Raw genomic sequence first — 27,328 nt, 5'->3', positions numbered from 1 at the left:
TATAAAAGATCAGATTTGAGGCTCCTACTCTCAGGATTTAGGAGGTCTGACAGGGGCCCAGAAATCTGGACCTCGGGTGTTTCTGAAGTAAGTAGTCCATGCCCCACCCCCTCCCTGCAGAAATACTAGTTTAAAGGAAAGAGCAAGAATATATGGGATATGAGACAAGAACTGGGTGACTTACTGTGTTACTTGTTGAGCAAGTTAATTACCGTTTCTGAGCCTTTGTTTCCTCATCTATAAAATGCTAATCACTTCAGAGGGGAGTTTTCAGATATCAGTGAAATGATGTGCATGAAATGTTTGGTAAAGCCTTATTTAATAGGACTTTTGGCTTCCTCTCCCCCTTCTCCAGCACCAAGAAAGTGGTAACAGAGAGTTTCCATTCTTCCTAGTCCCGGCACATCAGTGGAACCCCTGGCAGTGCGCACCTGTGAATAGGCTACCCGGGAGTCTAGAGGACCATGCTCGTCTCCAGTGCTCTGTGGCTGATCAGACAACCCAGATTTCTCAAGCGATGGGTTGAAAAGAAACCACCCAGAGGTCAGAGGTCAGCTACCCGCTGTCACTTTTATTTGTATTAAACCACAGAGTGAGGACACACATATACACGGTACATTACAGAACAATGTACGGCACTCAATGCAGGCAGACAGGCAGGCTCGAGCAGGCGGCCACCACTACGAACAGCATATCTATGGGTGGAAGAGGCTGTGGAGGTGGATGGACCACGAGCGAAGGATCTGGACCCGGCACTGTGTTACCTAGTTACTGCCTCAGTCTCGGCTGGTAGAGTCTGCATTTATGGGCCGTGGTTGAGGTGCGTTAGGACCTTCTGCTTCAACCTATGCCCAGGGTCACCCCCAAACACTGAGGTTTAGCTAAGTTCTCTAAGAGGAAGTGGTGCTTTTCCACTGGTGGGAATGAGTTTTCTCCCAACATACTGGCGATGAGAAAGGGGAAGATAGGTCTGATACACAGAAGGGAAGATGTTTACACTTCAGGGATCAAGTATGTGTGTTTGTATATGTGTGTGTGTGTGTGTGTGTGTGCGTGTGTGTGTAAAGGTGGAGGGCTTATCAAAGAGTTTCCTCATAGAGTTTTTTTCATATTGGTCCCCCAAATCTGCTGATTTCTGAGCCTGATAAATCCTTAAGAAGGAAGAGAAGATTCTTGAAGCGGCCAGGAGTAGCCCTTCAGGGTAGCAGGGCTGGGGGAAACCTTGGGCCTGGTGGGAGACCCATAAGAACAAGGACCCTGCCCCCTCTCCTTTGGCCGCAGCATTTACCCCAGGTAAAGGCAAGATCAGTGAAGAGGGAAAGTCTTTAGAGCCCCCTTGTTTGGTAGACAGAGAAAGAGAGGCCCCAGAAGGCTAAAGGACATGCCCAAGGCCATGTGGCTGAGACAGGACTGTAGCCTACTCCCCATGTTGCGCTTGTTTCCCAGGCAGGGTTTCATCCCTCACACCATCCTGGCATGTGGAATGGCTCCCTTCCACAGCAGCCTCTATGGGACAGTTGCCAGACTTTTCCAAGACAGGAGGGTCTTGTTTTCTGTAGAGAAAGAAAAGCATCCATCAGAAACCGCACCTTAGCAGTGGCTTCTTTGGGATTATGATTTCTTGCTAACAATATCACTTTCTCTGAGGTATCTACCGAGTGTTGAGGGTGATGGTACACAGAGGCACAAAAGGTTGCTTCTTCTCATTCTGTGGAAGAGGGCAGCTGTGCTATAAGCTGGGTCAGCAACTTGCTGTAGGACCTTCTTCTCTTTAGTCGGATCTCCTGCCTCTTGTCATCTGGAGAAGAAAGGAAGGAAGAAAATGGTGCAGGTTTTGAAATCTGCCTCCTCGTCAGGTGACCCACCCGCTAGGCCCACTACCCACACTGCCTCTATCAGCTGCAAGCAATCTTGGCAGGTTTGTGCAGATCAAAAAGGGCAACATTTGGAGCATTAGGCCCTGTCCAAGTGTAGACCTGGGTTGCCTCCTAACCAGAGGCCTGGAAAAACGGCTCTGGAGAGGAATTCTGCATATAGTGGCATTGGAGCCAGAGCTCAATGACCACCATTTGTTATTCAACTACAATCGACAGAGCACTGACATTGTGCTATGCTAGCTACCAACTCTGTGTGCAAGGCTGAACTTGATGACATGGAAGGAAGAGCCTTTCCAACAATAGGGGGCTGACTCCAAAACTCCCTGCTCAATGGACTTTTTGTGTTAATTGAGGTAGTTGATCAGAAATCATGACTCCAGTAGGGTTATACTTGTGGGTTCTTTCTTATTCTCTTTTTGTTGATTTCACAGAAACTAAACCTACTTAATTGCTATGGTCTCTGGTCCTTTCTTTGTTCCTGGTTCTATTGTTTTCATACTGAAGCTCATATCCTCTGGTCTGGGATGTTTGGCTATGCTGTTTTGCATTAAACTCCTCAGTGGTTCTATACCCACAAAGGTGCTTTAGGCCTGAGACATGACCCAAAAGGAAAAGAAAAAGGAGCGTAGTATTGAACAGAGGGGTTTCAGTTAGGCATTGGAGATAATTTCTTGATGTGGAGAAGCTGTAAGACACTTGAATACATTCTGAAATTGGGCTCGGGATGATGTTCTCTGATCTTTCCTGGGCCTTTTCAGCACAGACTTGCCTGGAGATAACAAAGTGGGCAAATGTCCCCTTAAGATCCCTATGATCCTCTGATTTTATGTATGAAAGCTCTAAAAATAGAATCATAGGAGGAAAGGGAAGAGAAACACCATGAGAATAAAAGAAAAAGGAAAAAGTGGAAGAAGTGGGCATTGCAGGTGGGTGCAGGTTGGGAAAAGCAGCATGTGCTAGGAAATGGCTGAGAAAAAGCAAGACAGCCATGCTGAAATACGTTAAGAAGTTAGGATACAGTGCCTGGCAAATCAACATTGGTTAATAACACAGTATTTATGGATGAATAAATGAATAAATATGTGAACCGCCCTCTCTGGCCCCAACCCACAGGTGGGAAAACGGAGACATAATCTGACACTCGCTCAATTCCCTCCTGCTCCTTGGTGTCAGGTAGGAAGGGGTGCTGGCCCCAGGAGAGGAGTAGAATAATGCTGAGCAGGGAGAGGAGAGTGCATCTCCCCACCTGCCTGTGGGCAGGAAGCATCCTGGGGTTGGTCATAGCCTTGAAGCTCTGGAAGGAGAATGAGAAGGCACAGGCTGAGCTCCCTGTGTTGTCTAGCACTGCCCTGAGCTGTCCAGGCCTGGAGCCAGTGGGGAGGCACAGTGGAGCCCATCATGGCCAAGGGCCCCCTGGCTCCTCCCTCTCCTTTTCTTCCCTCAGCCACAAAAGAAGAACCAAATCCTTTCTCCTCTTGGGAGCCATGTAAAACACCCACTGAATTTGGAGGATGGACTCATGACCTTCCTTTACTTTCTCTCTCTCTCTCCTTGCTTCTCTTTGAGTTTCCAGAATGCAGTTCCCAAAAGTTTCCCCAAAGTTTCTTTCCTCCATCAAGAAAATGAAGTCTGGGGAAGGATAGGAGTTTTCGCCAAGTCCTCTGGAGGCAGGATCAATTTCCTGCCAATGAGAACACCTGAAAGATCTGCATAAATGTTTTATTTTTACCTTTGAGGGAAGACAGGAGTTTCCATCCATTCTGTCTCTCTCTGCTCTAGACCCTGCTCACAAACATCTCAGAAGGGACACCTGAGCTGTAGTCCTCAGAGATGTCGAGGAGGCTTCGGCCCTTATTGCTCTCATGGCTCCACTGCAGGGACGGAGGCCATACGGCCTCCTCATGGAAAAGAACTAAGACAAGGGGCTCAACACAAACAGGTGAGTTCTTTCAGATACTATTTCTCCCCCTCAGGAAAACTGTGCCAATTTGAATCACTGGGCTATAGGAAGGAACGCTGTGTTTCCTCCTCCCTGCTACAAAACTACTAATGAACAGGAGTACACATAGCCCTCTCTGTTCTGGGGAGATAGAGAAAAGAAAACTCACATTGCCTAGACAAGGCAAATGTGAGCATGCTCCCGGGAAGGCCTGCCAAGAGCTCTTATATAAGCTCCAGTGAGCTCATGTGTTTTCTCGCCCATCAGCGGATCCTGGGCTTCAGGGCCAGGGGTTAGGCTGGAGGAGGGAGCTCAGGAAAGACTGTGTTCTTCCAAAGAGGGGGCGCTCTGGGAAGAAAACATGTTCCTCCTCTCAGGAGGATGAAAACAATTTTCATTGCCGAGTCAGTCAACATAGACTTGCATTCCTTATGGCAGCAACGTCAGGACAGAAGAAGGTGGTGCTTGTTCTTATGAACCCCATGGGGGAAGCGGTGGTGTGGTGGGGTGTTTCATAAGTCAAAAGAAATGTAGATATGCACTGGGGCTATGGATGAGGAACCTTTTCCTCCCAATTTGTGGAAAGCCAGATGGGTGCTCAGTTTGGTCCACCAGCCACAGACTGGGTATCAGGCCTTAGTTTCCAGTCATTGCCACCATGTAGGCTGTTTTGAATTGGAGACGTATTTCACTTACTGAGACAGGCTGAACATTCTGGAACCTACTGTCACTCATTTTGCCTGCTTCCCTTTTGTTTGACGGAATCACTGAGCCGGCAGACTTTTGCAAGCAAACTACCCAACCACCTTGCCCACCCTCTTGCCCAGAACATCTGCAGGTAGCCTGCCCTGACCCCAGCACAGAGCAAATGGAATGATATCTGCTTCTTTTACTCTTTGCCTATTGAAAATGATATCTTGCCCCACATAAGTGAGCCAACGCTTCTCAACCAAGCTTCCCAGACGTTCTCTCAGGAGTTGACACACTTCCAGTTCAGTTATGCCCCAGTGGAGGGGGAGGACCTGTCTGTGCATCTCAGCAGCTTACCCCACCCCCACCCCGCACCCACACCCAGTCTAGCGCCATGTTTCTCACAGGGTGAGGGCAATAACTACAGTTGTCTTTTATATGATTAAATGAATCTGCAGATACAGTGTTTTACCTGTCCCAAATAATACTGTGTGCCCAGTCTTTCTGTAACTATTAATGCTTTAAACAATTTTTATTTCAAAAATAAGAACACACATTGTTCAGGTAAATTTCTACCTCCCCCAAGTGCTTTGCATTTTCTCTCTGGCATCACTTAGTGCTTATAACACTTTCCCACTTTGTGTCTTTTGAGGATTTAGTTAATGTGCTGTTTCCTCTTTCCAGATCAATCGGGAACGATTTGAATACAGCTAAGACCTTCCTTGGGTTCCACCCAAAACTTTCTCTTCATGAGTGTGTGAGCGATGTCCTGATTAACTTCTTTTTTAGAATATTTATTTACTTTTGAGAGGGAGAGAGAGAGAACATGAGCTGGAGAGGGGTGGAGAGAGAGGGAGACAGAGAATTTCAAGCAGGCTCCAAGCTGCCAGCACAGAGCCTGGCATGGGGCTCGAACTCACAAGCCACGAAATCATGACCTGATCCGAAACCACGAATCGGATGCTTAACCAACGGAGCCACCCAGGGCCCCTGTCCTGATTAACTTCTATGTGTGACAACAGGATTCAGACAGTTGAGGAACAACCGAGCTTACCAGAGCACCCTGACATCTTCTGAGAGCAGAGTGTTTGACACACACAGCCTTTCACACGTAAGGAAGGATCCCCGATAATGATACATGCGTGAGTATTTTGGTGTGAGATGTCATGACACCTGTAATTTACTTTCCAATACTTCAGTAAAAAAGTATGAAACAGATAAAGGCAAAATGGTAAGAACTGTTGAATCTTAAGTGACAGGTAGAAGTGTTCTCATTATATTCATGACTCTATTTTTCTATGTGTTTGAAAATGTCCGTAATAAAGAGAAATTACTCCCAGATACTCTAATTCAAGGAAGTATGTTTAACCTGGGCAGGTGGTGGGAGCTTTAGGAGGCTGACGGGGAGATGGTGGGAGATGGGGATTACTTACTCTTCTTAGGTTTATTATCATTACCTTAATGCCTGGTGGGAGCAGAGAGTGATGACAGCAAACCCCAAACAGCAATTTTAATGATATCCTCTGTTCTTAACACCTTCCATGATGTATGTTGCTCTGAGTTAAAAGATCTAGTTAGTTCTCAATCCTTTCACCTCAAAGATGTTGGGGAGAGAGGAAATATTCATCAGGAAAATTTTTCTTTTCTTGAAGATCGTGCCATTTCCTGGTGACCTATTAGTACCAGTTTTCTTTAAAAAATAAAAAATAAAAAAGACAAAAAAGTCACTTCATTAATTACTTTGAAAGTACTGATGTTTAATCCCTCAGCAGAAAATGCACACTTCCTGGAATCTTTTTCTGGATTGCCATTTATATTGTGAGGTTTAGAAGTGCACTTCCTCTTGTCTCATCTAAGGTAAAAAGAAATGACCATTTTATCATCCCTCACCTCATAGTTCTTGCTAACGTTCCATTTTTAAAAACAATTTTTTTGTTTTTTTTGGAAAGGAAAAAGTTCAACATTTTTTTTTGCATCATTCCAGAAGCAGTTTTTTTACTCCAAATTATGATTCATCCAACAGATTTTTAAAAGGACATTTTGGATCTCTGTTCCACCTTTAGGTATCGGTTGCTAAATTCTGAGGCTTGACCACCTGACCTCATTTCACTTGCTCCTGATCTTTAATATGGTCTCTGTGTATCTTTTAAGATGATCTTTCGTATTATGCGAACACCCTGATCTGGTGAGTTCTTTACCAGCTGTTCATTGTTGGCTGGATGCTGTCTGAGTAAGGTCCTAGGACACGGCCCAGCTGGCGCGTTGGAGAGAGGGCCTAAGAAGAAGGGAGGGTGAAGTGTGCACACACCTTCCACAGCCCAGGTCCACTCCTTCTCAATGAGCCTCTGTGGCTGGCCAAGTGAGTGCTGTTTCCCACCCCAGCTTCGTGGACTCAGATTTCCAGGTTGAGAAGGAAGTCCGCTGAGTCGTGCACAAGGGATCGGTTTGGGGTGGTAAATCCCTGCCACTACGCTTGAAGCTCAGAGTCATCAGCAGTGGCAGTGAGGTGCAAACATGGCTTTGAAGGCAGATACTGACAGATCTGAATCCTGGATCTGCTGCTATGAGATCTGCTCCGTTTCTCAGTCCTTGTTTGTCAAGTAGGGAACTGTATACCACCCACTTCAGGAGAGTTCCTGTGAAGTTTAGCAGTGGTCATAAAAGTAATAGGCTTTGGACTGCACAATAAATGATAGTTATTTAATAAGAGTTTCATTAATGCCTGGACATGTCCCACATATTACCATTAACTCAACTTTAAGCTGCTTTTTTTAAAAAGGATTTGTCAGTCCTTTCTTTCATTTTGAACTATAGTGCTCAGCTTCCTTGCCCAAATATCTGCTAAAAAACCCAGTTCTCCATGTCTTTTCATCTTCTGAATCTGTACCTTATTATGCTGATCTCTCACTGTGTTGTAACTCCGCTTCTGTGCTGCCTTTTTATTCTTTGTCCATTCTGACCTGATGGCTAAGAAGTAGATTGCAAATATTTCTGTCTTTCTGTCCAAGTTGAATTTCATATTTTCTGAATCATGAAACTGCCCTCCATGTGACCTAGAAAGCCCTTTGATGATCCATATTTAGCTGTGTCCATCATTCAACAGATGTCTGGGTAGTTAGAGGCCCCCATGAGCTCCCTCTACATCCTGTGGTTTCAAGTTCCTGAGCTGTTAGTTAAAAAGCTTTCATCACCTCTACCCCCCTTCCCCTATCCATTCCAGGATACAGGGACAGATACCCGCTTTAGCTATTCATTCATTTAACAAATATTTACTCGTTACCTACTACATGCTTGACACTGCGTTATATGTTCTCTTCTTTGCTTCCAAGTTGCATTTTCCTAACTTGACCATTTTACAGTTGTCCTCATGTTTTCTGATTATTTCTCTAGGATCTGCATTGAACATCCAGTAATATGGTCCCTCCTGGTTACAGTGTTTCCTGACCCTTGGGAGACTTGAAGGCTTAGCTGCAAACCCTGGTGCCTTGCTATGATGCACCTGCCACAGCATCCACAGATTTTAGGATAACGTAGGTTCATCGTGGGCTCCATCGAAGGGAGTTTAGCTAGCAGATGAGGCTGCAGGCCTTGGCTTGCCATTCTGCACCATGGACATGAAGAATAAAGTGGTAGCCAGGGTAGGTACCCAGCGAGTCAAGCAGCTTATTTCCAAAAACCCTTGGTTTTCTATGTCCCTGGATTCCTACAGAGATCCCCTTGAGGAAAGATGCCTGTCTGCTTTTTGAGCTCTCTGGATCTTCCCATTAGATAGCTTCTCTTGGCATCTGAAAGGCAGCCTGCCATTCTGTTCTCCTGTGGAATACAGATGGCCCAGCCCACGCCTATCACTAATGAGGATCACATGCAGAGCCTTCTTGCTGGAGGCTCCCTTCAACAACCCCAGCCCTCCTTCCTTGTGCAGGCCAGTCACCGTTGACCATGGCATTTATGTCTGAGAAGACAGCTTGCTGCTCTCCCACTCACAGAGTTGGGTAGAAAATCTATGAGGTAGCCCCGGGAAGTGCATCCCATTCACCTAGAATTGGAAACATTGAAGACTAAGTTTTGGCTGTCAATTTGATTGCAAAGTTGAGGTTTGAGGTTCCAGCTGTCCACAGAGGCTGTTGAGCTTAAATGTGAACAAGCACTGAGAGTTCTTCAGTAGGAACATGATTAGAGGGCTACACAGAGGTGGACCTGATAGATCAATTTCCCAACGCTGTGTAATCTCAGCCAGAATGATAGTGGGATTGGAAACAGATAAGAATGTTAAAAGCACTAAAGTATAGTAGAAAAAACATACATTTTCGTGAGACAGATTCATGTCTTACTATCTGTTTGAACTTGGACAAGGTGGTTTACCTTTCTATGCACTAATACCTTTATCTGTGAAATAAGTACAATGCTCCTATCGTAGGCTGTTCTGAGGATTAAATGGGACAGCACATGGAGGCCTCAACGTGATGCCCTGTATCCAGTAAGCAATAAGTGGGCATTCCCTTTCCTGTCTCCATTTCCTGCTTTCTCTCTACAGTAAAAAAGTTGAAAGATACACTCCAGTATGATGGGACATCAAGGGGAGCTATAAACAATGGCTCCATGTGAAATTCTATACAATTCTGCTCTGTTGTTTTATGTAAAACTTGATTGCTATTTCACATGTGGGATAGTTTCTTTTTCCTTGTTATTGCAAGTCAGATGCAGGCCCAAAATTTGTGACTAGAAGAGTTCCGCACTGCTACTATGGACCCCAACAGAAAAGCAAAATCTCTTTTGATTTGAATACTGAACCCCATTCCTTTAACACTCCAAGCTACTGAGAAGAGATAACTACCACTAGCTATCCTCGAGGATGTCAATGATTCTGGTCAATTTTGCCATGTATTAAGTGTGGTCTAACTGATCAGTACCCACCGATCCAGAAATCTCTCTAGGAGTCATTTTCATTCTTTCAGAAAACAAGGGACACTGAGGCATGCTGTTCAAAAGGAAGTAATAGATACTGTTTTAACATTGATGCTTACAAAAACAGTTCTGATTGCTTTTTGGACAAGGTAGATCAATCACTGCTAGTTCCCCACCCAACCAAGTCAAGGCCTATCCTATAAGAGCAGGTAACTCTTCTTCCCCCCAGAAAAAGCCCTTTCCATATTAGGCCAGTTCCAAGAGCAGTCATTCAATTGAATAAAAATCAACCTCTCTATAACTGCATTGTTTAGACCTGATTCTTTTCTCTGGAGCTACACAGATAAAGTCTGACCCCTGGAAGCTATCATGTTTCCCCCAATCCCTTCCTCACCCATGGGACAAAGAGTCCAGATCCTTGATTCTTACTTGAAGAATGTAGACGGGAACAATCACAGAGCAGAAACTAAACAGTGTCTTAAGAATGGAGACTACTTCTCCTAGAGAAGTACTTTTGGGAATATTATTGCTGAGGATGGTTACTTGCATGTTCCTATCCCCACTGAGGACAAAAAGAAGAAATTGTGGGCGTAAGGGTGTTTCTAATCTGTTGATGTTGACAGACAAATAAAGGACTCTATGGTTCTTCATGGTGAGTTCTTAGCGTTAGGCCTCTCTCTGTCTCTCCCAGAAAGGGAGCTAGTACTTGATCACGGAACTCTGTTTTCATGGAGCATTTTATGGCTACTAGCATTTTGCAAAACACATCTTAGGAAATTATGGTCTCAGATATGCTGTGGGGACTTAGATGTTTGAAATAACTTCCTGATTGGTTATTGTTAGATCCTGGAACTGGTGGCCAGGGAACACTATGAAGTTTCCTTCCTTGGAGGTTTGGTAGACTCTTCCACCCTTCCTCCCTCCCCTCTCCCCTCCTCTCTACTTTTGATATTAGCATTAGGCACCCACTTGCCTGGGAGTGTTGAGATGTAGGCCTGGGACATAGGGAATCTGGAAGTCTAGATCCTTCCCATCCCCATGATTCTATTTTTATGGATCCAATTGTGGTGTGTTCCACGGAAGGTACAGCCTAGCTGGGACAGGAGGTAACTGAGGGTTTTGGCTAAGAGGAGAGGGGGCTAGAGATGGGAAAAGTTGATGCAATTATTTTTGTCAGGAATTGGAACCAAAGCAGCAGGAGAGAGTAAGTTTTAAGACTCTCTGGCAAAGTAACTTCCTAATCTGTCACTGAGTATGTGTAAAAAAGTGATTAGTGGGTCTCTATATTTATCATGATTACTCACAAATATGTAATTTGCATAATATATACAGCACATTAAGTACTATGTCACCTTATATAATGTGCATATGTATAATGTATATGCATGTTATGTAACGCCAGTCTGGAGGCTCTTCCAGATTCTGCCAAGTATTTCCTAATTTATTTGGCAATTTTAACATATCTTTTCCATCTGTGGAAAGAACTATCTTGAGAGGAGCTGGTCTCTGACCTGAAATATAATCATTCTACTAAGTCTATCTCCATTCTCAACTCACTGGAGGAAATCCACAAAGACCAAGCCATAATGAGATGCAACTCTTAGCTCAACAGTCCAGGGACAACACAATGTATTGAAGATTTTCTGTTTCATTATTTTTATTGCTGGTAGGGTAGAACTGTGGGGGCAGGTGAGAACATGTCTGTGGCATGGTCACAATTAGAATAAGATGAAGACTAAAGGACTGGATTTTGCCCTGCTTGCCTAACTGTGTGACTTTGAGAAGTCACTGAACCCTCATTAAGCTTAATTTTTCTCATTATTAAGATCGGGAGGGTAACACATTCTCTGTCAGCCTCTGAGGTTGCTGGGAAGATCACTAAGATGAGGTGCTCTACAGGAAAAAGCCATGGTCACAGTAGTTAAGGAATGAATTGCAACAGCACATTAAACAACACTGGACTTACCAAACTGGAAGTGCAATTCCACTGGTGTATTATACTGTGTGGTTCTAAGGAGGCCTTGGGACATGTCTCTCAAGCAACACTGCAAGTCTTATGCACTGGACTAGAGCAGGCCACGGCCACTCTGACTTGTGAATCACTGAGACTCAGTTCCACCTGTTGACAGTGCTATGTTTCAACAGCCTCAATCTTGGGGGATCAGACATGCAAAAATGTCTGTAAATGTCTCAGAATTAGTGAGCCCACACCTGCCTTTGTTTCGAAATCAAGTGGCTTCCAAGATAGTACCTGTTGTTATTCTGGAGCTTGCTGGTCCATCCCATCACCAAGGATCCCATCATTCAAGACATTCTCCAGACGGCCTGGTTTTCCCCTCACCCACTGTTTTGCACTATTAGGTCCAGCAGGATGGTCCTAGATGACTGCTTCCTTCACAGTTAGGATCAGGGTGTACACACAGTCTTAATTTCCCTTCCTTGTGCAAAGCTCCTGACCCAGTGCAAGATTAGAGAGAGCTCAGTGGAGCAATGTCTAGTGGGCCCACGTTTCCTCTTAAGAAATCTCAGAGGGGATGGCGGTCCAGTGGAGTGAAGGCGCCAAGGCAAATGTTTCTGTCTAGAAACAAACTGAAGTTCTACACAGACTTGCCCTCAGGAAAGGAGGGTGATGCTGGCACCAGGTGCAGGAAGCCCATTGGCCTCTGCCAAGACCCCTCTGGGTACTGGCTGGGAGCACCTTGAAGAAGGTGCCTCAGTCCATCTTGTGAGTCTCCACTGAGGTCATCCCTGCAGCCAGAGGTGTTTCCAGACTAGGAGGCCATGAGGACCATGATGAGTTGACACGTGATAGAGTTTAATTTGATGATCTGTCTAGTGCCTTCAACCCAGACCAACTTCTTACCAGTTCAGGCCAGATAGAATCTCCGGGAAGCATCACGAGGCCCCTATTTTCTCACGTGGGCCTGTCCCATCCTCACATGGGCTACATGTTCATTCTTCCCTGGCAACCTGGACTCGAATGGAATCATTTCCCAGTGACCAGAAATGACCCTATTCTAAGACGTGTGGGTTCTTTTCCCTAATAAATATCCTCTTAGTGGCACTTATTCTCAAACCACATCAGCTAAGATACCACGGACAAGTCTCTTAACTTTTCAGAGACTCGGTGCCTTTATCTGACAAATGGGAGAGTAAATTGTGTCTAGCGTATCTTTCATGGTTGTTTTGAGAATCCAGAATAGGAATTCTCAGTCTCTTTACAATAAAGAAGCTACTTTCACTTCCCTTAAATCTCATGATCACCATGGGGAAATGTGTCTTGACCATGAAATGGTGGAATGGGGGAGTGAAAACTTTCTTTTTCCTTCCCACTTTTCTGTTCCTATTCTACATATTTTTTTTTTCAGTCAGGAGAAGTCCATCAGTAAATAAATATTTATATATATATATATATATATAAATATATATGCTACATATATGTACACACACATTAGATCATCAGAAGGGCCTTCAGCTCACACTCTGGGAGTGGTAGGTGCAAAGAGGCAGGTGGGAGCCACCTGATGGTTTGTCTCCTGGTCTTCTCAGCAGAGGGTCCTTCCTTCTCATCTTCTCTGCCTTCAGGAAATAGTCTGCCACCAGGGCTTGGAACTCAAACAGGAAACACGCTTTGGCTTGAAAAAGAAAGAAGCTGGGGGTGGTTTTTTTTCTTCCCTTTTTACACAATATTATGACACCAATTTGAAAAATAAATCCCAGTTTCTCTGCTTTCCCTCCCAGGTGTTCACAGAACTAAGAAAATAAATACCACATCTAAGGTGTGCTGTACAGGCAGCTCTGGGGGCTCTTGGAGCCGTCTCCAAACAAACACACAGCCACCAGGAGAAGGCTTTGGGAAAATAACAAGTGCCCACTGACAGTGTGGAGAACCAAGAATGGAAACACAGCTTTCCACAGCCTTTCTGCCTCCTCAGCAAGTTCAGGCAGAAGTTGCTGCTTGAAGGACAACTAAGAAACCAACGTGCGCTTGCTGAGCCCTGCCAAGGGTTATGCTTTGAGAGTTGGAGGCCGTTTGTCTCTGTACAGAGGGACCTTTGTGTAAGTTCTCTGGAATGGGAGCGCTTTCCCTTGGCCACATCCGATCTCACCATAGGCAGGAAACCTGCAGCCTGCTTCCTTGTGAGCGTCGGTGAGGGACCTTGCAAGACTGGTTGGAAGAAAGGGGGACTTCTCCTTCAGTCTCAGAAAGTCCCATTCAAGGCCTTCTGGGAATGTGGAGGTTGCTGCAAGAGCCAACATCACCCTGGTGGGCCCTGGGTCCATTCAAAATTTTCTGGGGGTCCTGGCTCTGTTGGGGTGTGTCCTTTGTTGAAGAAGAGAGAATGAACGTATGGGAAGATGAAGATTTCTTCCTGAAGGGTGGCTTTGCTTCCACTGGTTAGAGATGAGTGTGCGTGTGTGCATGTGCGTGTGCGTATGTGTGTGTGTGTGTGTGTGTGTGTGTGTGTGTGTATGTGTTACAGTTTCTTATTTTCTCTCTTGGTTTAACTGGCATTATGGCACGTTGTTTAGTCTTTTGAACGGCTCTTCCTCCTCAGTGAAAAGAAGCTGCTCTTCTGGGGAGGCCCCATCATCATAGGCGCTTGATTCTTGTGAGTAATTTTAATCTAAAAGCAAAGAGGCATAAATGAATTAGTGACATGCAAATCCCAGTAGCCTATGAGAGAGTGAGTCGCAGAGGGAGGAAGGAAGGCCAGCTTTGGGTTGGAAGGAGCCCCATGCAGAAAGGACGACTGTCCTTGAACAGCTTCAAAATTGGCAACTGGACCCTCACTGGGCCTGGAGTTTGGCACTGCTGGAAGTGAGGGGCGGAAACACTGGGGAGAGACAGGTGTGAGCTTCCCACGTGGTGATCTGCTCGCACCTGTCTTGTGTCCTTGCTATTCATAGACTCTCAAAATGTCACAGCCGGAGGAGACCTCATGGTCCATCTCATTCAACCTTTCTGCAGGACAAAGGAATGGAGGCCTGAGGCTCCCTTGAGCCTTGGATTAGCCTGGGGTCACACAGAGAGGGCAGTACAGCTAGAGCCCAGTTCTTCAGATTCCTAGCTTCCTCTGCTCCTGGCCCTTCCAGTCTAGGCACTGCAGAAATGTCAACTGGTAACTCATAGCCTAGAGGCTTCATTCTGACATCTGACCCAAGCAACATCATGTGGAAAGTTTCAAGTGAGTCCCTTAGGTGTTTCCTCTTTTCTCAGCTTTCCAGGAAAAACCAACTTTCATTTTAAAAGCTTTTTTTTTTTTTTAATTTTAGGTTTCTTTTTTCTTTTTTCTTTTTTTTTTTCCTCCTGCAAACTTTAAGTCAATGGGAAGTGAAAGACAGACACTGGTGAATTCTCATTTTTGCCTTTCTTCCCAACCTTATCCTCAGGGCATGGCTTCAGAACGTTAAATCTCTATCTGAATGTGGCCTGATGATGCTGCACATTACTGATCTGCATTATCAGTCCATCAGCATTTATCATGTGTGACACATGTCCAGGGTGGGAAGATGATATGGGAACAAGAGGCACTTAGGATTCAAGGACCTGGGTTTGGGTCCCAGATCTCCTGCTTCTTTCTTTGCTGTGAGACTCTGGACGAATCGTTTAACCTTCAAAGCCATGCTTGCTGAACTATACAGTGAGGGTAGTAACGTTTGTCCCATTTTCCTCGCAAAGTTGCTGTGAAGATCAAATGGGGGACCGTCAACGAAATCCCACTTTAAGCTGTAAAATGGAATGTAATGCTTAAATAATTGTTATCTTACACTGGAGGAGAAAGATGTATATCAAAAGAAGCAATCTAGGAGCTCATTCTCGTGGTGTCTACATCATTGGAACTGACGGTGTGACCACAGATAACCAGAGAAGAATTCTTGCAGAGACCCATCAATAAGTTTAAATTAATGTAGGATAGACCAAGTGGTGTCAAAAAGAAGTTAGGTAAGGACTGAGAAGAGTCTGAAGGGAGCAACTGAGGAGGAATTTTAAGATTTGAAAGGAAGGGAAGGAAAATGTGTTGGTGAAAAGAGAAAGGGAAGGCACTGGATGAATGTATGACCTCGTTGAGTGTGGGGCAAAGGATGAGAAGGGAGGTCAGGGACACAGGTGGGGCAGTTACTCCAGGGCTTTAAAGGGGAGGGGGCAGAGGTTGGGTGTAATGTGAGGTAACAGGGAACCATGATAACTTTTAAGCTGGAGAATAACATGAGGAAGAAAAGAGTTCCAGGGAAATTATTCTACAGCTGTTGTCAGGGCAAGTTGGAGTGGGGGAGACTCTGGCTAAAAGGGTACTACTGCAAGCCAGGTTTAAATTTATAAGTCCCCAGGATATGGAAAGACAAGGATGAAACCAAAAGACATTGTGGATAATTAGCATAACCTGGGTGACAGAAGCTGAAGACGACTCTTAGGCTGGTTTTTACCACCCAGGAGCTCCAGAAGGGGAGGGTATCTTTATGTTTTGTGGCAGTTCCTAGACCAAGAATACATCAAGTACCATTTTGTGTTATGGGCTTTGTTACGGGCGCTATGTTTATTCCAGGATTCATGAAAGTGAGGCACAGACGAAGGACTCTCACAGAACTTGTCTGTGGCATGTAATTTAGCCCTAGCCGATCATGGTGACTTGGGGCACATGTCCTTGTGCTGCGGGAAGCCTTTTCTCATTCCAGAGCACCAGAGCCCCCTATGGGGAAGAACCCTATCACCGTGGTACTCCCTGAACCAGTGCACTGCCCTGGGAAGCACAGCACATGCCATGGAAGCGGTGATGGATGAGCACCAGGGGAGACTGAACTGGCAGTGGAGATGGCTATGCTTGGGGCAGACAGTGACAGCTGATGCACTGCCTACATTTCCCGCTGATAGAGCCCATTTTTTTTTTTTTTTTTTTTTTTTAGATAATGGAAGACCCTTACTTCTCCTTTTCCTTTCTCTAGCTGAGCAATTTATTTGCTTGTTAGCACCTCCAGGGCAAAGAGGAGGAAGTGAAACTCAGACCCCTCCCATTTGTTTTTTCAGCAGTTTTGACAAAGGTCTTGATGGGGTAGATCATCAACATGGAGATCCTGGCTAACATGAGATTTTGATGTGGCTTGCGGATTCTAGTGCTATATGTAACTGAGAATTCACTGTATGTACATGAACCAAAAGCAAGAAGTAGGAGATCATATTCTCATTTTGAGTTCAGGAGATGTCAGTTTTTATCCCCTTCTCCCCCATTTAGGAGAAGCTAGTGAGTTAACTTGTTCAGAGTCCACTGTAGGTAGTTGGATGTGGTGAAGCTTGCCTTTTCAACCCATGATAGAAAGACAGTATCCCATATCCCTGTAGTTAGAATCCAATTTTCTCTGCTAATTGGGCTGGTCAGGCAATTAACTGAAGTCTTCATGATTTTCTTAAAGACCTTTTATGAGATTTACAACATCTGACAAGCACAAGGAACAGCAGCCCCATTTTCTTAGTTTTCTGGTCTATTAGGGAGAGAACTGATACAGTAGGCACTTGTGTGATAGCTCGAAATTCACAAAACCACTGCAATATGTAATTTCTCCCTTAAAATGGGGTAAATTTAAAAATGTTACAGTGCCGGGTGTTGACTTTGTTTTGGGGGCCATTTCCTGAAAACCAGTTTTTATTACTTCAAGAGAAGAAATAAACTGAGGGACTCCTTCCATCAGGGCAGATGGTTCATATGATGTCCCACAAAATGTCCAATAACCGTAAGTATGGACTCATCCCAAATCATTTGGGAAACACTCCTGCCTAAAGAGAGGCTAGGGGAGATGGGTGGGGGCTTGCACAATCTTTCAGGTCTTAGCTGTTAACGGTTCTTAGGATGCCTGGCTTCACAAGAATGTTTCCTGCCATCAGAGGCTTCCAGATGTAGCTGGAAAAACCTAGGTTTTGCTAGTGGTGGAGGAGAAATCTGGGATTTATTGGTAAGTCAGGAAGTTCGACTAGATTATTATTGATCCCGAGTGGGGTCCCTATGCCGGCAGCATCAGCATCCCCTGGGAACTTGCCAGAAATGCAAACTCTCAGGTATCCAGACTTACTGTATCAGAAACCCAGCAATCTGCATTTTAAACACCTTCTAGGTTATTTGGATGCACACTGAAGTTTGGGAATCACCGGACTAGATAACTAGAATCCCTTTCCACCTTGAGATCCTAACTGTGGGAGAATATTCTTAGCTTTAAGGTTCAAATTATGGTGTCTAACTATGATGGTAAAGAATGAGAGGTCATCTTACAGTACTGCAAGCACAAGGCAAGTTTTCTTAATAATACATATTTTATAGACATATATTTATATGCATGAACAAACATATGCTCATTTTGGAGAATTCAGGAAATATGAAAAATTTAAAAATCACCTAGGGGAAATTGCTGTTAATTTTGGGGTGTATTTTTTTCAATTTGTTTGTATGCTTGTATGTTTTTAGCAAATTGAAATCAGTTTCTTAATCTGTTTTCATTTATCATTATTTTACAAGCATTTCTGATATCATTAAATATTCATTAAATATGGTTTTCAGTGGCTGAAAATTATTCTATTTGATGAATCTCACTCACCTAGTTTTAATGTTTTCCTTAAATGTTGGGCTTCCCCACCCCCCACCCCCGTTTTTTTTGTTTTTGTTTTTTGTTTTTTTTACTGATAACCTGTATTTTACTTAAAATATATTCCTAAAAGAGTAATTGGGGGAAAAAAGGGTCAAAGGAAATGAACTGGACCAAATGCTTTCCAGAATGCTTTCCAGTTTATACTCTTATCTTACTCCTTGAGTATGCTGGCCACACCACATCTCCACAGCAATGAATATTATCTTAAAAAAAAACAACAACAAATTGTGCTCCTTTGACAAGTGAAACATGGCATGGTTTTCTCACTGTTTCAAGGTGAAATTCTTTCCTCCTTTTTTCTTAACTTATGATACTAAATTTTTAAAAAAGTCTTTTCAACGTTTATTTTTGACACAGAGAGAGAGAGAGGGAGAGAGAGAGCGCACGCATGAGTGGGGGAGGGGCAGAGAGAGGGAGACACAGAATCCGAAGCAGTCTCCAGGCTCTGAGCAGTCAGCACAGAGATGGATGTGGGGCTCGAACTCACAGACCACGAGATCAAGACCTGAGCCGAAGTCGGACGCTCAACCCACTGAGCCACCCAGGCGCCCAACGATACTAAATATTATTTCACAGCTTTGTTAGCCCATGGTATTGCTTCTGTGAGCTGTCTGTTCACTATTGCGTTGTTAGCATTTCCTCCTGGTTTCTAAGAGCTCTTTAGACATTATGGGAATTCACCTGCTCTCTGAGGTAGCCATTTAAAAAAGATCTTGTCCTTAGCCTTTAACATTTCTACACGAAGAGGCGTCTGGATAGCTTAGTTGGTTGAGCGTCGGACCCTTGATTTCAGCTTGGGTCATGATCCCAGCATCGTGGGATTGAGCCCTGGGTTGGGCTCTGCACTGAGTGTGGAGCCTGCTTCAGATTCTCTCTCTCTCTTCATCCCTCTCCCTCACTGCATGCTCTCTCTCTAAAATAAAAATTAAAAAGAATAAAATTTCTACATTGATTCTTGACTTGTAGAATTTTAAATTTGTTAAAGTCTATGCTCACAGTGTCATTATAGTCATTTATGTGCCCCCTAGGTAGTCGTAATTTTTAATTGGAATTTTTCTGTTTCTGTTTTTGGAGTATAGTTTGAGGTGAGAGGTTTCAGTGTATAAATAATGACATTTTCCCAAACAGGCAATTTTTTGGATACCGTTATGTTAAACAGTCCATTCCTTTCAAATTAATTTATGATCTTTCTTCTTTTTTTAATAGATTTTATGTGTACTGGGGTTTCTTAGGGCTCTCTTTGGCATTACTGATTTATCTGTCTAATATCATGCCAATTATTGTGGCTCTGTAACTATTTTAATACCTTGTGGGAAGTCCTTCCTTATAGCTCTTTCATAAAACACGTTAGCTATTGCATTGTTTGGTCAAGTTAAAAAAATAATTGCACTGGGATCTTGTTTGGGATCCCTGTTTAGAAACATGGGATGTTTTTAAATTTAAGTATATATTTTTTATATTAAGTCATAGTAGTATTCATCTTTTTTTTTACAATTCAATTTAATATTTTGTTTTGGTTGTTGCTATTATGATATCTTAATTTTTTTCTACTCTATTCTTGTGATTAGTTATTGCTGGAATATATAAAAGCTATTAACTTTTTGTCTATCTTTCCTTGTGGCTTCATTGAAATAATTTAATCTTTGGGGTTTTCAGTTGATTCTATTATCTTTCTATATTATCTGCATAGTATCATATTCATATTATCATATGAATAATCATATTATATGCAAATAATGACAGTTTTGACTCTTTTCCAAATAGTTACATTTCTTTCTGTGGCATTTATATTGCATTGACAAAAACTTCCAAACAATATTAGCACACAATGTCTTGTCCAGGATTCTCTGATGTCTTACTAAGGGCTAAGTAAACATGTAAGTACAATGTTCATTATTAGTTTAAGATAAATATTTTTTATTATTTTGAGGGATTATTTTTCTGATTTTAGCTTTCTAAGGGTTTTTCTTTAAAAATCGAAATTTTGGGGCGCCTGGGTGGCTCAGTCTGTTGGGTGTCTGACTTCAGCTAAGGTCATGATCTTGCAGTCTGTGGGTTTGAGCCCCTGTGAGTTTGAGCCCCGTATCAGCTGTGCTGACAGCTCAGAGCCTGGAGCCTGCTTCAGATTCTGTTGTCTCCCTCTCTTTCTGCCCCTCCCCGACTCGTGCTCTGTCTGTCTCTCCCTCAAAAATAAACATTAAAAAAAAAAAACCCAAATAAAAATTTTTGTTCAGTTTTTGTATCTGTCCTAATTTCACAAAATGGACTGGGTGACTTTCTGTCTTGTTTATACTATGGAACAGTTTACACGAATATTTATTTCCTAATAGTATGGAAGAAATCACCAGTTAAGACCATGTTTTAAGATCATTTTGGATGTAATTCTTTGAAGACATTTTCTCTTTTATTAGTGGTTACCTAGAATTTTCATGAGATGTTCAAGCTTATTAGAATCAAGATGATTATATATTAAATAAGTCATGTCTTATAATTAAAATAAACCATCAGATTTATATTTATATTTTATATATTTTTATATTTTAATAACTCTGATCTCTGTTTTTCTCTTTAAAATCAGGCTTTCAAACATTTGGCATGTTTAAAGAACTAGTTCTCAATTTTCCTGCTTTTTAAATATGTCATTTCTACTTTTATCTTTATTATTTTCTTCCTTCTGCTTCTCCTCAGTTTGTGTTACTGTTGTTCTTCTAATATTGTAATTATTCATTACATGTCTTTCCTTTTTAAATGATGGAAGTATATGACACTTTGAATTTACTTCTAAATATAGTTCAGGCTACATTGTACAATTTTTGAATAGAAACTTCTGATTTTTATTATTTTTGAAACAGCCTATAATGGTGGTTTTGGTCTCCTTTTGAATCTATTATTCTTTAGGAGAATTTAAAAAAATCTCTGAGTGATTTGATTTCACTAATAATTTTACTAATAATTAGTTTGCTTCTATTACTAATATCTGGTTTTGTTGCCTTGTGGTCAAATAAAATAAGTTTTATGATTTTTCCTTCTGGATTTTACACAGATTTTTTTCTTTGTGAACTAAATACTCACTGGATCCTGGGGGGAAAAATGAGATAGTTAATTTGTTTATAGGCTACAGAGTTATTTCATCCACGAGTAGTGACATTTGTTTATTTTTGCTTCTTGACCTCAAAGGGCAAGCCGAAACAAATATTTTATTTTATTTTATTTTATTTTATTTTATTTTATTTTATTTTATTTTATTTTATTTTAATTTTTTTTATTATATGAAATTTATTGTCAAATTAGTTTCCATACAACACCCAGTGCTCATCCCAAAAGATGCCCTCTTCCATGCCCATCACCTCCCCTCCCCTCCCTCCCACCCCCCCATCAACCCTCAGTTTGTCCTCAGTTTTTAAGAGTCTCTTATGCTTTGGCTCTCTCTCCCACTCTAATCTCTTTTTTTTTCTTTTTTTCCTTCCCCTCCCCCATGGGTTTCTGTTAAGTTTCTCAGGATCCACATAAGAGTGAAAACATATGGTATCTGTCTTTCTCTGTACGGCTTATTTCACTTAGCATAACACTTTCCAGTTCCATCCACATTGCTACAAAGGGTCATATTTCATTCTTTCTCATTGCCACGTAGTACTCCATTGTGTATATAAACCACAATTTCTTTATCCATTCATCAGTTGGTGGACATTTAGGCTTTTTCCACAATTTGGCTATTGTTGAGAGTGCTGCTATAAACATTGGGGTACAAGTGCTCCTATGCATCAGTACTCCTGTATCCCTCGAAACAAATATTTTAAAGACTCTCAATACTTGTCTCTCTGTCAACTTCTTATTCATCTATTTTTCTCAGAATATACATTTATACTGTTTTTCACAGTATATATTTTGATTCTGTTATTATACACCTAAAATTTTATGATTATTATATCTCAGAAGTGAGTGTACCTTTTATCAAATAAAACGTGACTTTCTTTATTCCACTTCATGCTTTTGGCATGTTGGAAGGTTAGTTTTTCTAAAATTAATATACAAGTAATACATTGGTTTGTGAGCATAATTTGTTCTGAAAACATTCTTAGAATCCAAAGCACTCACGTATCAAAGCGAATTTCAAGAACCACTGGCTCAGTTGTGATCATGCGATGTTCGGTGTCATGTACCACTCGTATTGCAAGACATCACTTGTTTATCATGTTAAAATTTATTAGAAATGTTTGCTCGTCTTGCGGAACACTCATGGAACGAGTTACAATCCGAGGTTTTACTATAATTAATAATATCATTTCCTTACTTTTATTTTCTCTATGCTTGATAAAGGATAAAGTCAGAAGATATATATGTCCTTTTTTTTCTGAGAGAGAGAGAGAGAGAGCGAAGGGCAGAGGGAGAAGGAGAGGGGGGAGAGAGAATCTTAAGCAGGCTCCATGCTCAGTGTGGAGTCGGACATGGGGCTCGATTCCATGACCCAGGGATCTTGGCCTGAGCAGAAATCGACAGTTGGATGCTCAACTGACTGAGCACCCAGGTGTCCCTGGCATCCTTATAATATGAAAAAGAGACACCAGGAGTGTGCACACACAGAGAAAAAGCCATAGACATATGTCATATGAGGCTGTCTGCAAGTAAGGAAGAAAAGTCACACCAGAAGGCAACCTGGTCTTAGAGAACCAGCTCAAAGAACCTTGGTCTTAGACCTCCAGCTCCAGAGCCATGAGACAATACATTTCTGTCGTCGAAGCTGCCAGTCTGTGGTATTTTGTGACGGCAGCCTGAGCAGACGGATACATCTTTATGTGTGGATGTCCATGGACCGTACACCTTAAGATCACTGGGTCACAGTTTTTTTCACATGAGTTGAAATCTCTGAAGGGTGGCATGGAGAGAGGGTGGGGGTGGGGACAGGGGAAGCATTTGGCTATTTCAAAAACAAGTCCTTGCGGTAAGAGAAATGGCAGTCCAGTTTTCAGATATTGCTGAGTTAGGTGGGAGGGGGTTTGATTTCTTCCAGCCTTTTTTTAGAAGACAAGAGGAGTTTGGATAGATTTTTCTCAATTTAGCTCCATCAAAATTATAAGTAGTAGAAATTTCCTCCATCCTTTCTAATTCTAACAAAGTGGCAAGCTATTATTAGTTTTTGCTGTAGTGTGTTTTCATCTTTTTCTTAGTCTTCATAGAAGCCAGAAGACTGAGGTAAGGTTCTGCAGAAAAATTTCTCCTTTTGATACCCTTTTATAGAAGTTTGCCTTCCCTAGAGTCTGCCTCCAGGGGCCAGTTTTATAATCTGTAGAAGTCACATGGAAGAAAGAGTGATGGAAACACATCTACAATTCAGGCCTGGTAGGAATCTCATGCAACCCTTTCTCTAGTAGAAGAAAACTAGATGTTTTGAGGGCTCAGAATAGCAGGTTTTTGAGATGTCTGAATACTCCACAGTGAGGAGCTTAGAAACACTATTTTTGTTTCTTGAGGTTGGAGCATTCGTTATAGTACTGAAGGTGATATTAATGTAATATCCCAGTGAACGCCCTGGCCCTGAACACCAGGATGGTGGTTTCCCTTCACCATAGAGTTTTTAGCTGGGTTTTTAGCTAGGAAAGAAGGGCACACGGTCCCTGTGGGGCCATTATTATTGTGAGTGAGAATTCGCTGTCTCCGCTTGCAGTGGGGTTTCCAGGTAGGTGCACCTGTAGGAATCTTCTCCCAGGGCCTCCAGTGGTCACAGCGGCTGGGCAGAAGTTCCAGCACAAGGGTGCAGATTTCGCTTCTACACAAGGAAGCCCTTTGTAACAATTTTGCTTCTTCCTCAACAAAGCAGGTCTCCTTTTGGGGTGGCAAGGCAAGTTCTCTGCCATTGCAATGACACAAGAGGAGACGCTCAAGGATACAGTAGATGAAGTCTTAGAATTCACCAACTACAAGTGTGAGCTCTCTGAAGACACCAACAGTGTCTCGTTCTGTTTTGGAACTGTTTTGGGTGTTCAATAAAGGCTTAGCAGGTACCTGAATGGGTGGATGAATAAAGTGGAAGACAGGCTATACTATCCCAAAGCCCCTGCAACTCTGAGAGTGAGTGATTTCATACTGTCGGTACCCAAAAGGGGCCCAGGATAACACTTCTCCCCCTTAGTTCAATGATTGGCAGAACTCACTGTGCAAGGTGGCTGCATCCAGGGCTCTCCATCCACTTGCATTGGCAGCAACTTGCTTGTCCTGGAAAACCAAGAACCGAGAGAACACAGTGAGCTTTGCCTCTTCTGGAGGTGAAGAATTAGGGTGGTCCCCACAAAGGCAACAGATGTGGGAAGACCTTATCTGCCCACCTAGGAGTGGTTCGCTAAGACTCTGTTGGAGGGCTGGTTAAAAACAGATTTCTGAGCCCACTTCAGGAATTCCGACTAGGCACGTCTGGGGTCAGGCTCAGGGGCCTGCATTTTAATAAGCATCGTGGGCGATTCTGTTGCTTTGGTGTTCAGACTCCAGTTTGAGAAACACTGTCGTGGGTGAGCAGTGAAGTCCACGGAAGTCTGGGAAACAGTGGCCAACAAGTATGGCAGCACCACTGCTGAGCAGACCCTCAGTCAACAACCAGCCGGAGGGCCTGCAGATTGTGCCAGAAACTCCACAGTGAAGCGAAATGGGAAAGGGCCTGGTTTCTATGTTGAGTGAGAAGTTGCGTCATGTCAATGAGGTAACGTCTCCAACCTATACAAGGTACAGCTCAGGTCTGAGTGTTCTTGCCTTGCCCCTGCTCTTAACCATCCTCTCTTGTATGTCTTGAACAGCAGCACACTCTGTGCTGGCTCGGACTATGAACGTGGCTTAGCTGGGAAATGGGGTCATCAGGAATACTGTCTCCATGGGTAGGAGGGAAGGAGAGAAGACAGTGTTGCTTTCTTGCGTGGGGCAAAGCTTCTCTGGCATATGGATTCTTAAGAGGAGAGAGATGAGGTCTTTTGACTTCCTTCTGTAGAAGAGTTGTAAATTCGTACTACATCACCTCGAGGAGAAAAGGCAAGTCCTTTCGGAAGCCTCTGGTCTGGGCGAGCAGACAACAGTTGCCACCCACTGGCCAGGAAGCTCTCACCTGGGTTTGGCATCAGTCCTGTTCTTGAAGTTACAAAATGAGGGATATAGGCTATGTTTTGATGTAGATGATTCTCTCACTGATCCTGAGAATATTTAATAATAAAAAAAATAAGAAACCTAATAATAAAACAAATCACGAGAGGAGGGAGTGGCATTTTGGTTCTTGGGGCTGAGGAAGGTGTCTGGGAAATGCCCAGGAGGATGGGGATCCTGGCTCACCCCATCTGTTCCATCTAGAAATAGGCCTATTGAATATGAAGAAAAGATCCTCCCTCTTATACATGGCGTTTTTGATTCCTCTGGGACTAAGATGTTACATTCTCTGTGGCCTACGTCAGTTATGTCTTAGATGTGCTAACAGACTAGACCTACTCAGTGCTGGAGTCATGGACGGTGGACAGGGAAGGAAGTATGGGGATTTGTGTGGAAAACAGGGCCCCAGCACAGCAATAGCCCAGAGAAAAAACAAACAAAGCTTTGGAGAATAATAGAAAAGACAAAGAAGACGCAGGGAGGGAATGAAGAAAAAGAGTTTAGAGCTAAGGATGTCAGGGAACCAGCTCTCAGGGTCTTTTCTGAAGGATGTAGAGAGCAGCATTTCCCTAAAAGTGTGCTGAGGGTACTTGCCCAAGAGGTTTTGGGACAAAAGGGGTCTGTGGTCCAATAACTTTGGGAAGCCTGCATACTGTGGCCTTTCCAGGAGATCCCTAAGGCACACTAAAGGATTTGAACTGGAAAAACTGGATGGGAAAAGGAAGGGAATAAAGACTTCTGAAAGAATCAGGTGGGGAAGAATCTGATGAATTTTATTGATTAAACAGAAGTAACTGAAACCAAGGATCCCCTCTCTTAGACTCCATTTCTTCCAGGAGCCGGCAGTGACTGACCTGTGGGGTCCACACCCCACAGAAGCATCGCCTTCTTAGGCAATTAGGACAGATTTTCTGATGTTGATGGTTTGGCTCCACAAAGGTATACAGGAAATAGTATTCCTAATTTAAAAAATTTTTTTAACGTTTATTTATTTTTGAGACAGAGAGAGACAGAGCACGAACGGGGGAGGGGCAGAGAGAGAGACAGACACAGAATCTGAAACAGGCTCCAGGCTCTGAGCTGTCAGCACAGAGCCCGACACGGGGCTTGAACTCATGGACCGCGAGATCATGACCTGAGCTGAAGTCGGCCGCTTAACCGACTGAGCCACCCAGGTGCCCCAGGAAATAGTATTTCTAAGGCCACTATCCAAGAAAGGGCAAGCAGAGAACCTGGTTTTTGTCACAGTGTGCCCTCTGCCATATATCTAGCATCTTAATTAGTGAAGATAAGAAAGGCAAAGAGTTGGACCTCTGGTTCTCTAGGCCTCATAATCCTCTATTAGCATTTAGAGAATTTCACCAATTCATTATAAGAGAATGGCAAACTGGTCGAGGTGGACCCTTTAACTGATGTCCTGCATGGTTGTATTGTACCTAGTTTGGGAAATGGTCTCTAAAGACATTCTTTATAAATGTTATCGAGCTTCTGTCCGTCACTCTCCCCGCACTGAAACCCAAAGATGGCTTCCTCGTCTTTGTAAGAATACGGAGGGAGGTGGGAAGACTCGGGGGCTGCTGGGTAATGAGGAAGCGTACCTGATGGTGACAGAGGAGCACTGGGCCAGCCTCCTGCCCGCACTCTTCAGGCCAGTGTAGATCTGCCCCATCTCCATGGCTCCCTCTAGCCCCACCACTTCGAGGAGCTGGTCACTGAGGTCTGCAGAGTGAGAAAAGCAGAAGCAGGGCATACATATCTCTCTGTTCCTCAGTATGGTTATGGTCAGAATGTCTGCACCTTAGACGACCAACTCACATCTGTCAATAACCCTTCCTCTCCCACCAAATAGCGTTTTTGTACTCATTCTGAATAGGGAATTTCCCCAAAGGTCAATAAATGTACCATTTCATGAGCAGAAACCCAGTTCTAGTGAAAAAAGGTTTGGATTCGGAACATTAATATGCATCCGATGAAGAAGCTGGCATTTCAAGAAGCCTCTTCAAATGGAGGGTAATATAAATGATGAACCAGCTATTGCTGAAATGATTTTCAACCCCCCAGTGCAGCTAAAGACACACTGGTTTGGGATTCGGATAGGAAGGAATGTTGATGAAAGTCCTTATCCATAACTGGTTCAAGTTTCTTTTCTCTGAATGTCTGAATA

At 43.2% G+C, this 27,328-nt stretch overlaps 1 protein-coding gene and 1 long non-coding RNA gene across 2 annotated transcripts in view; both read right to left on the bottom strand.

Annotated features, from left to right (window-relative positions):
• Positions 1-594: 594 nt before the first annotated feature.
• On the bottom strand, positions 595-12,745 carry LOC102963287. Its single transcript, XR_001510470.2, has 4 exons — positions 11,378-12,745; positions 5,964-6,196; positions 1,656-1,798; positions 595-1,553 (listed from the first exon to the last, which is right to left on the bottom strand). It is a non-coding gene; the product is annotated as an uncharacterized LOC102963287 (long non-coding RNA).
• Positions 12,746-12,847: 102 nt separating this feature from the next.
• DGKG (diacylglycerol kinase gamma) overlaps positions 12,848-27,328 on the bottom strand; it is a 201,489-nt gene continuing 187,008 nt past the window's right edge. The window contains exons 23-25 of the mRNA XM_042956236.1: positions 26,763-26,883; positions 24,195-24,255; positions 12,848-14,039 (exon numbers count right to left, since the gene is read on the bottom strand). Of these exons, the coding sequence (XP_042812170.1) occupies positions 13,941-14,039; positions 24,195-24,255; positions 26,763-26,883 (281 nt within the window). The 3' untranslated portion in view covers positions 12,848-13,940. The remainder of the gene's footprint in view (positions 14,040-24,194; positions 24,256-26,762; positions 26,884-27,328) is intronic.

The sequence above is a fragment of the Panthera tigris genome, chromosome C2 (assembly GCF_018350195.1).
Source record: "Panthera tigris isolate Pti1 chromosome C2, P.tigris_Pti1_mat1.1, whole genome shotgun sequence".
Classification (NCBI taxonomy): Eukaryota; Metazoa; Chordata; class Mammalia; order Carnivora; family Felidae; genus Panthera; species Panthera tigris.
This window is presented reverse-complemented; position numbering and strand designations above follow the sequence as displayed.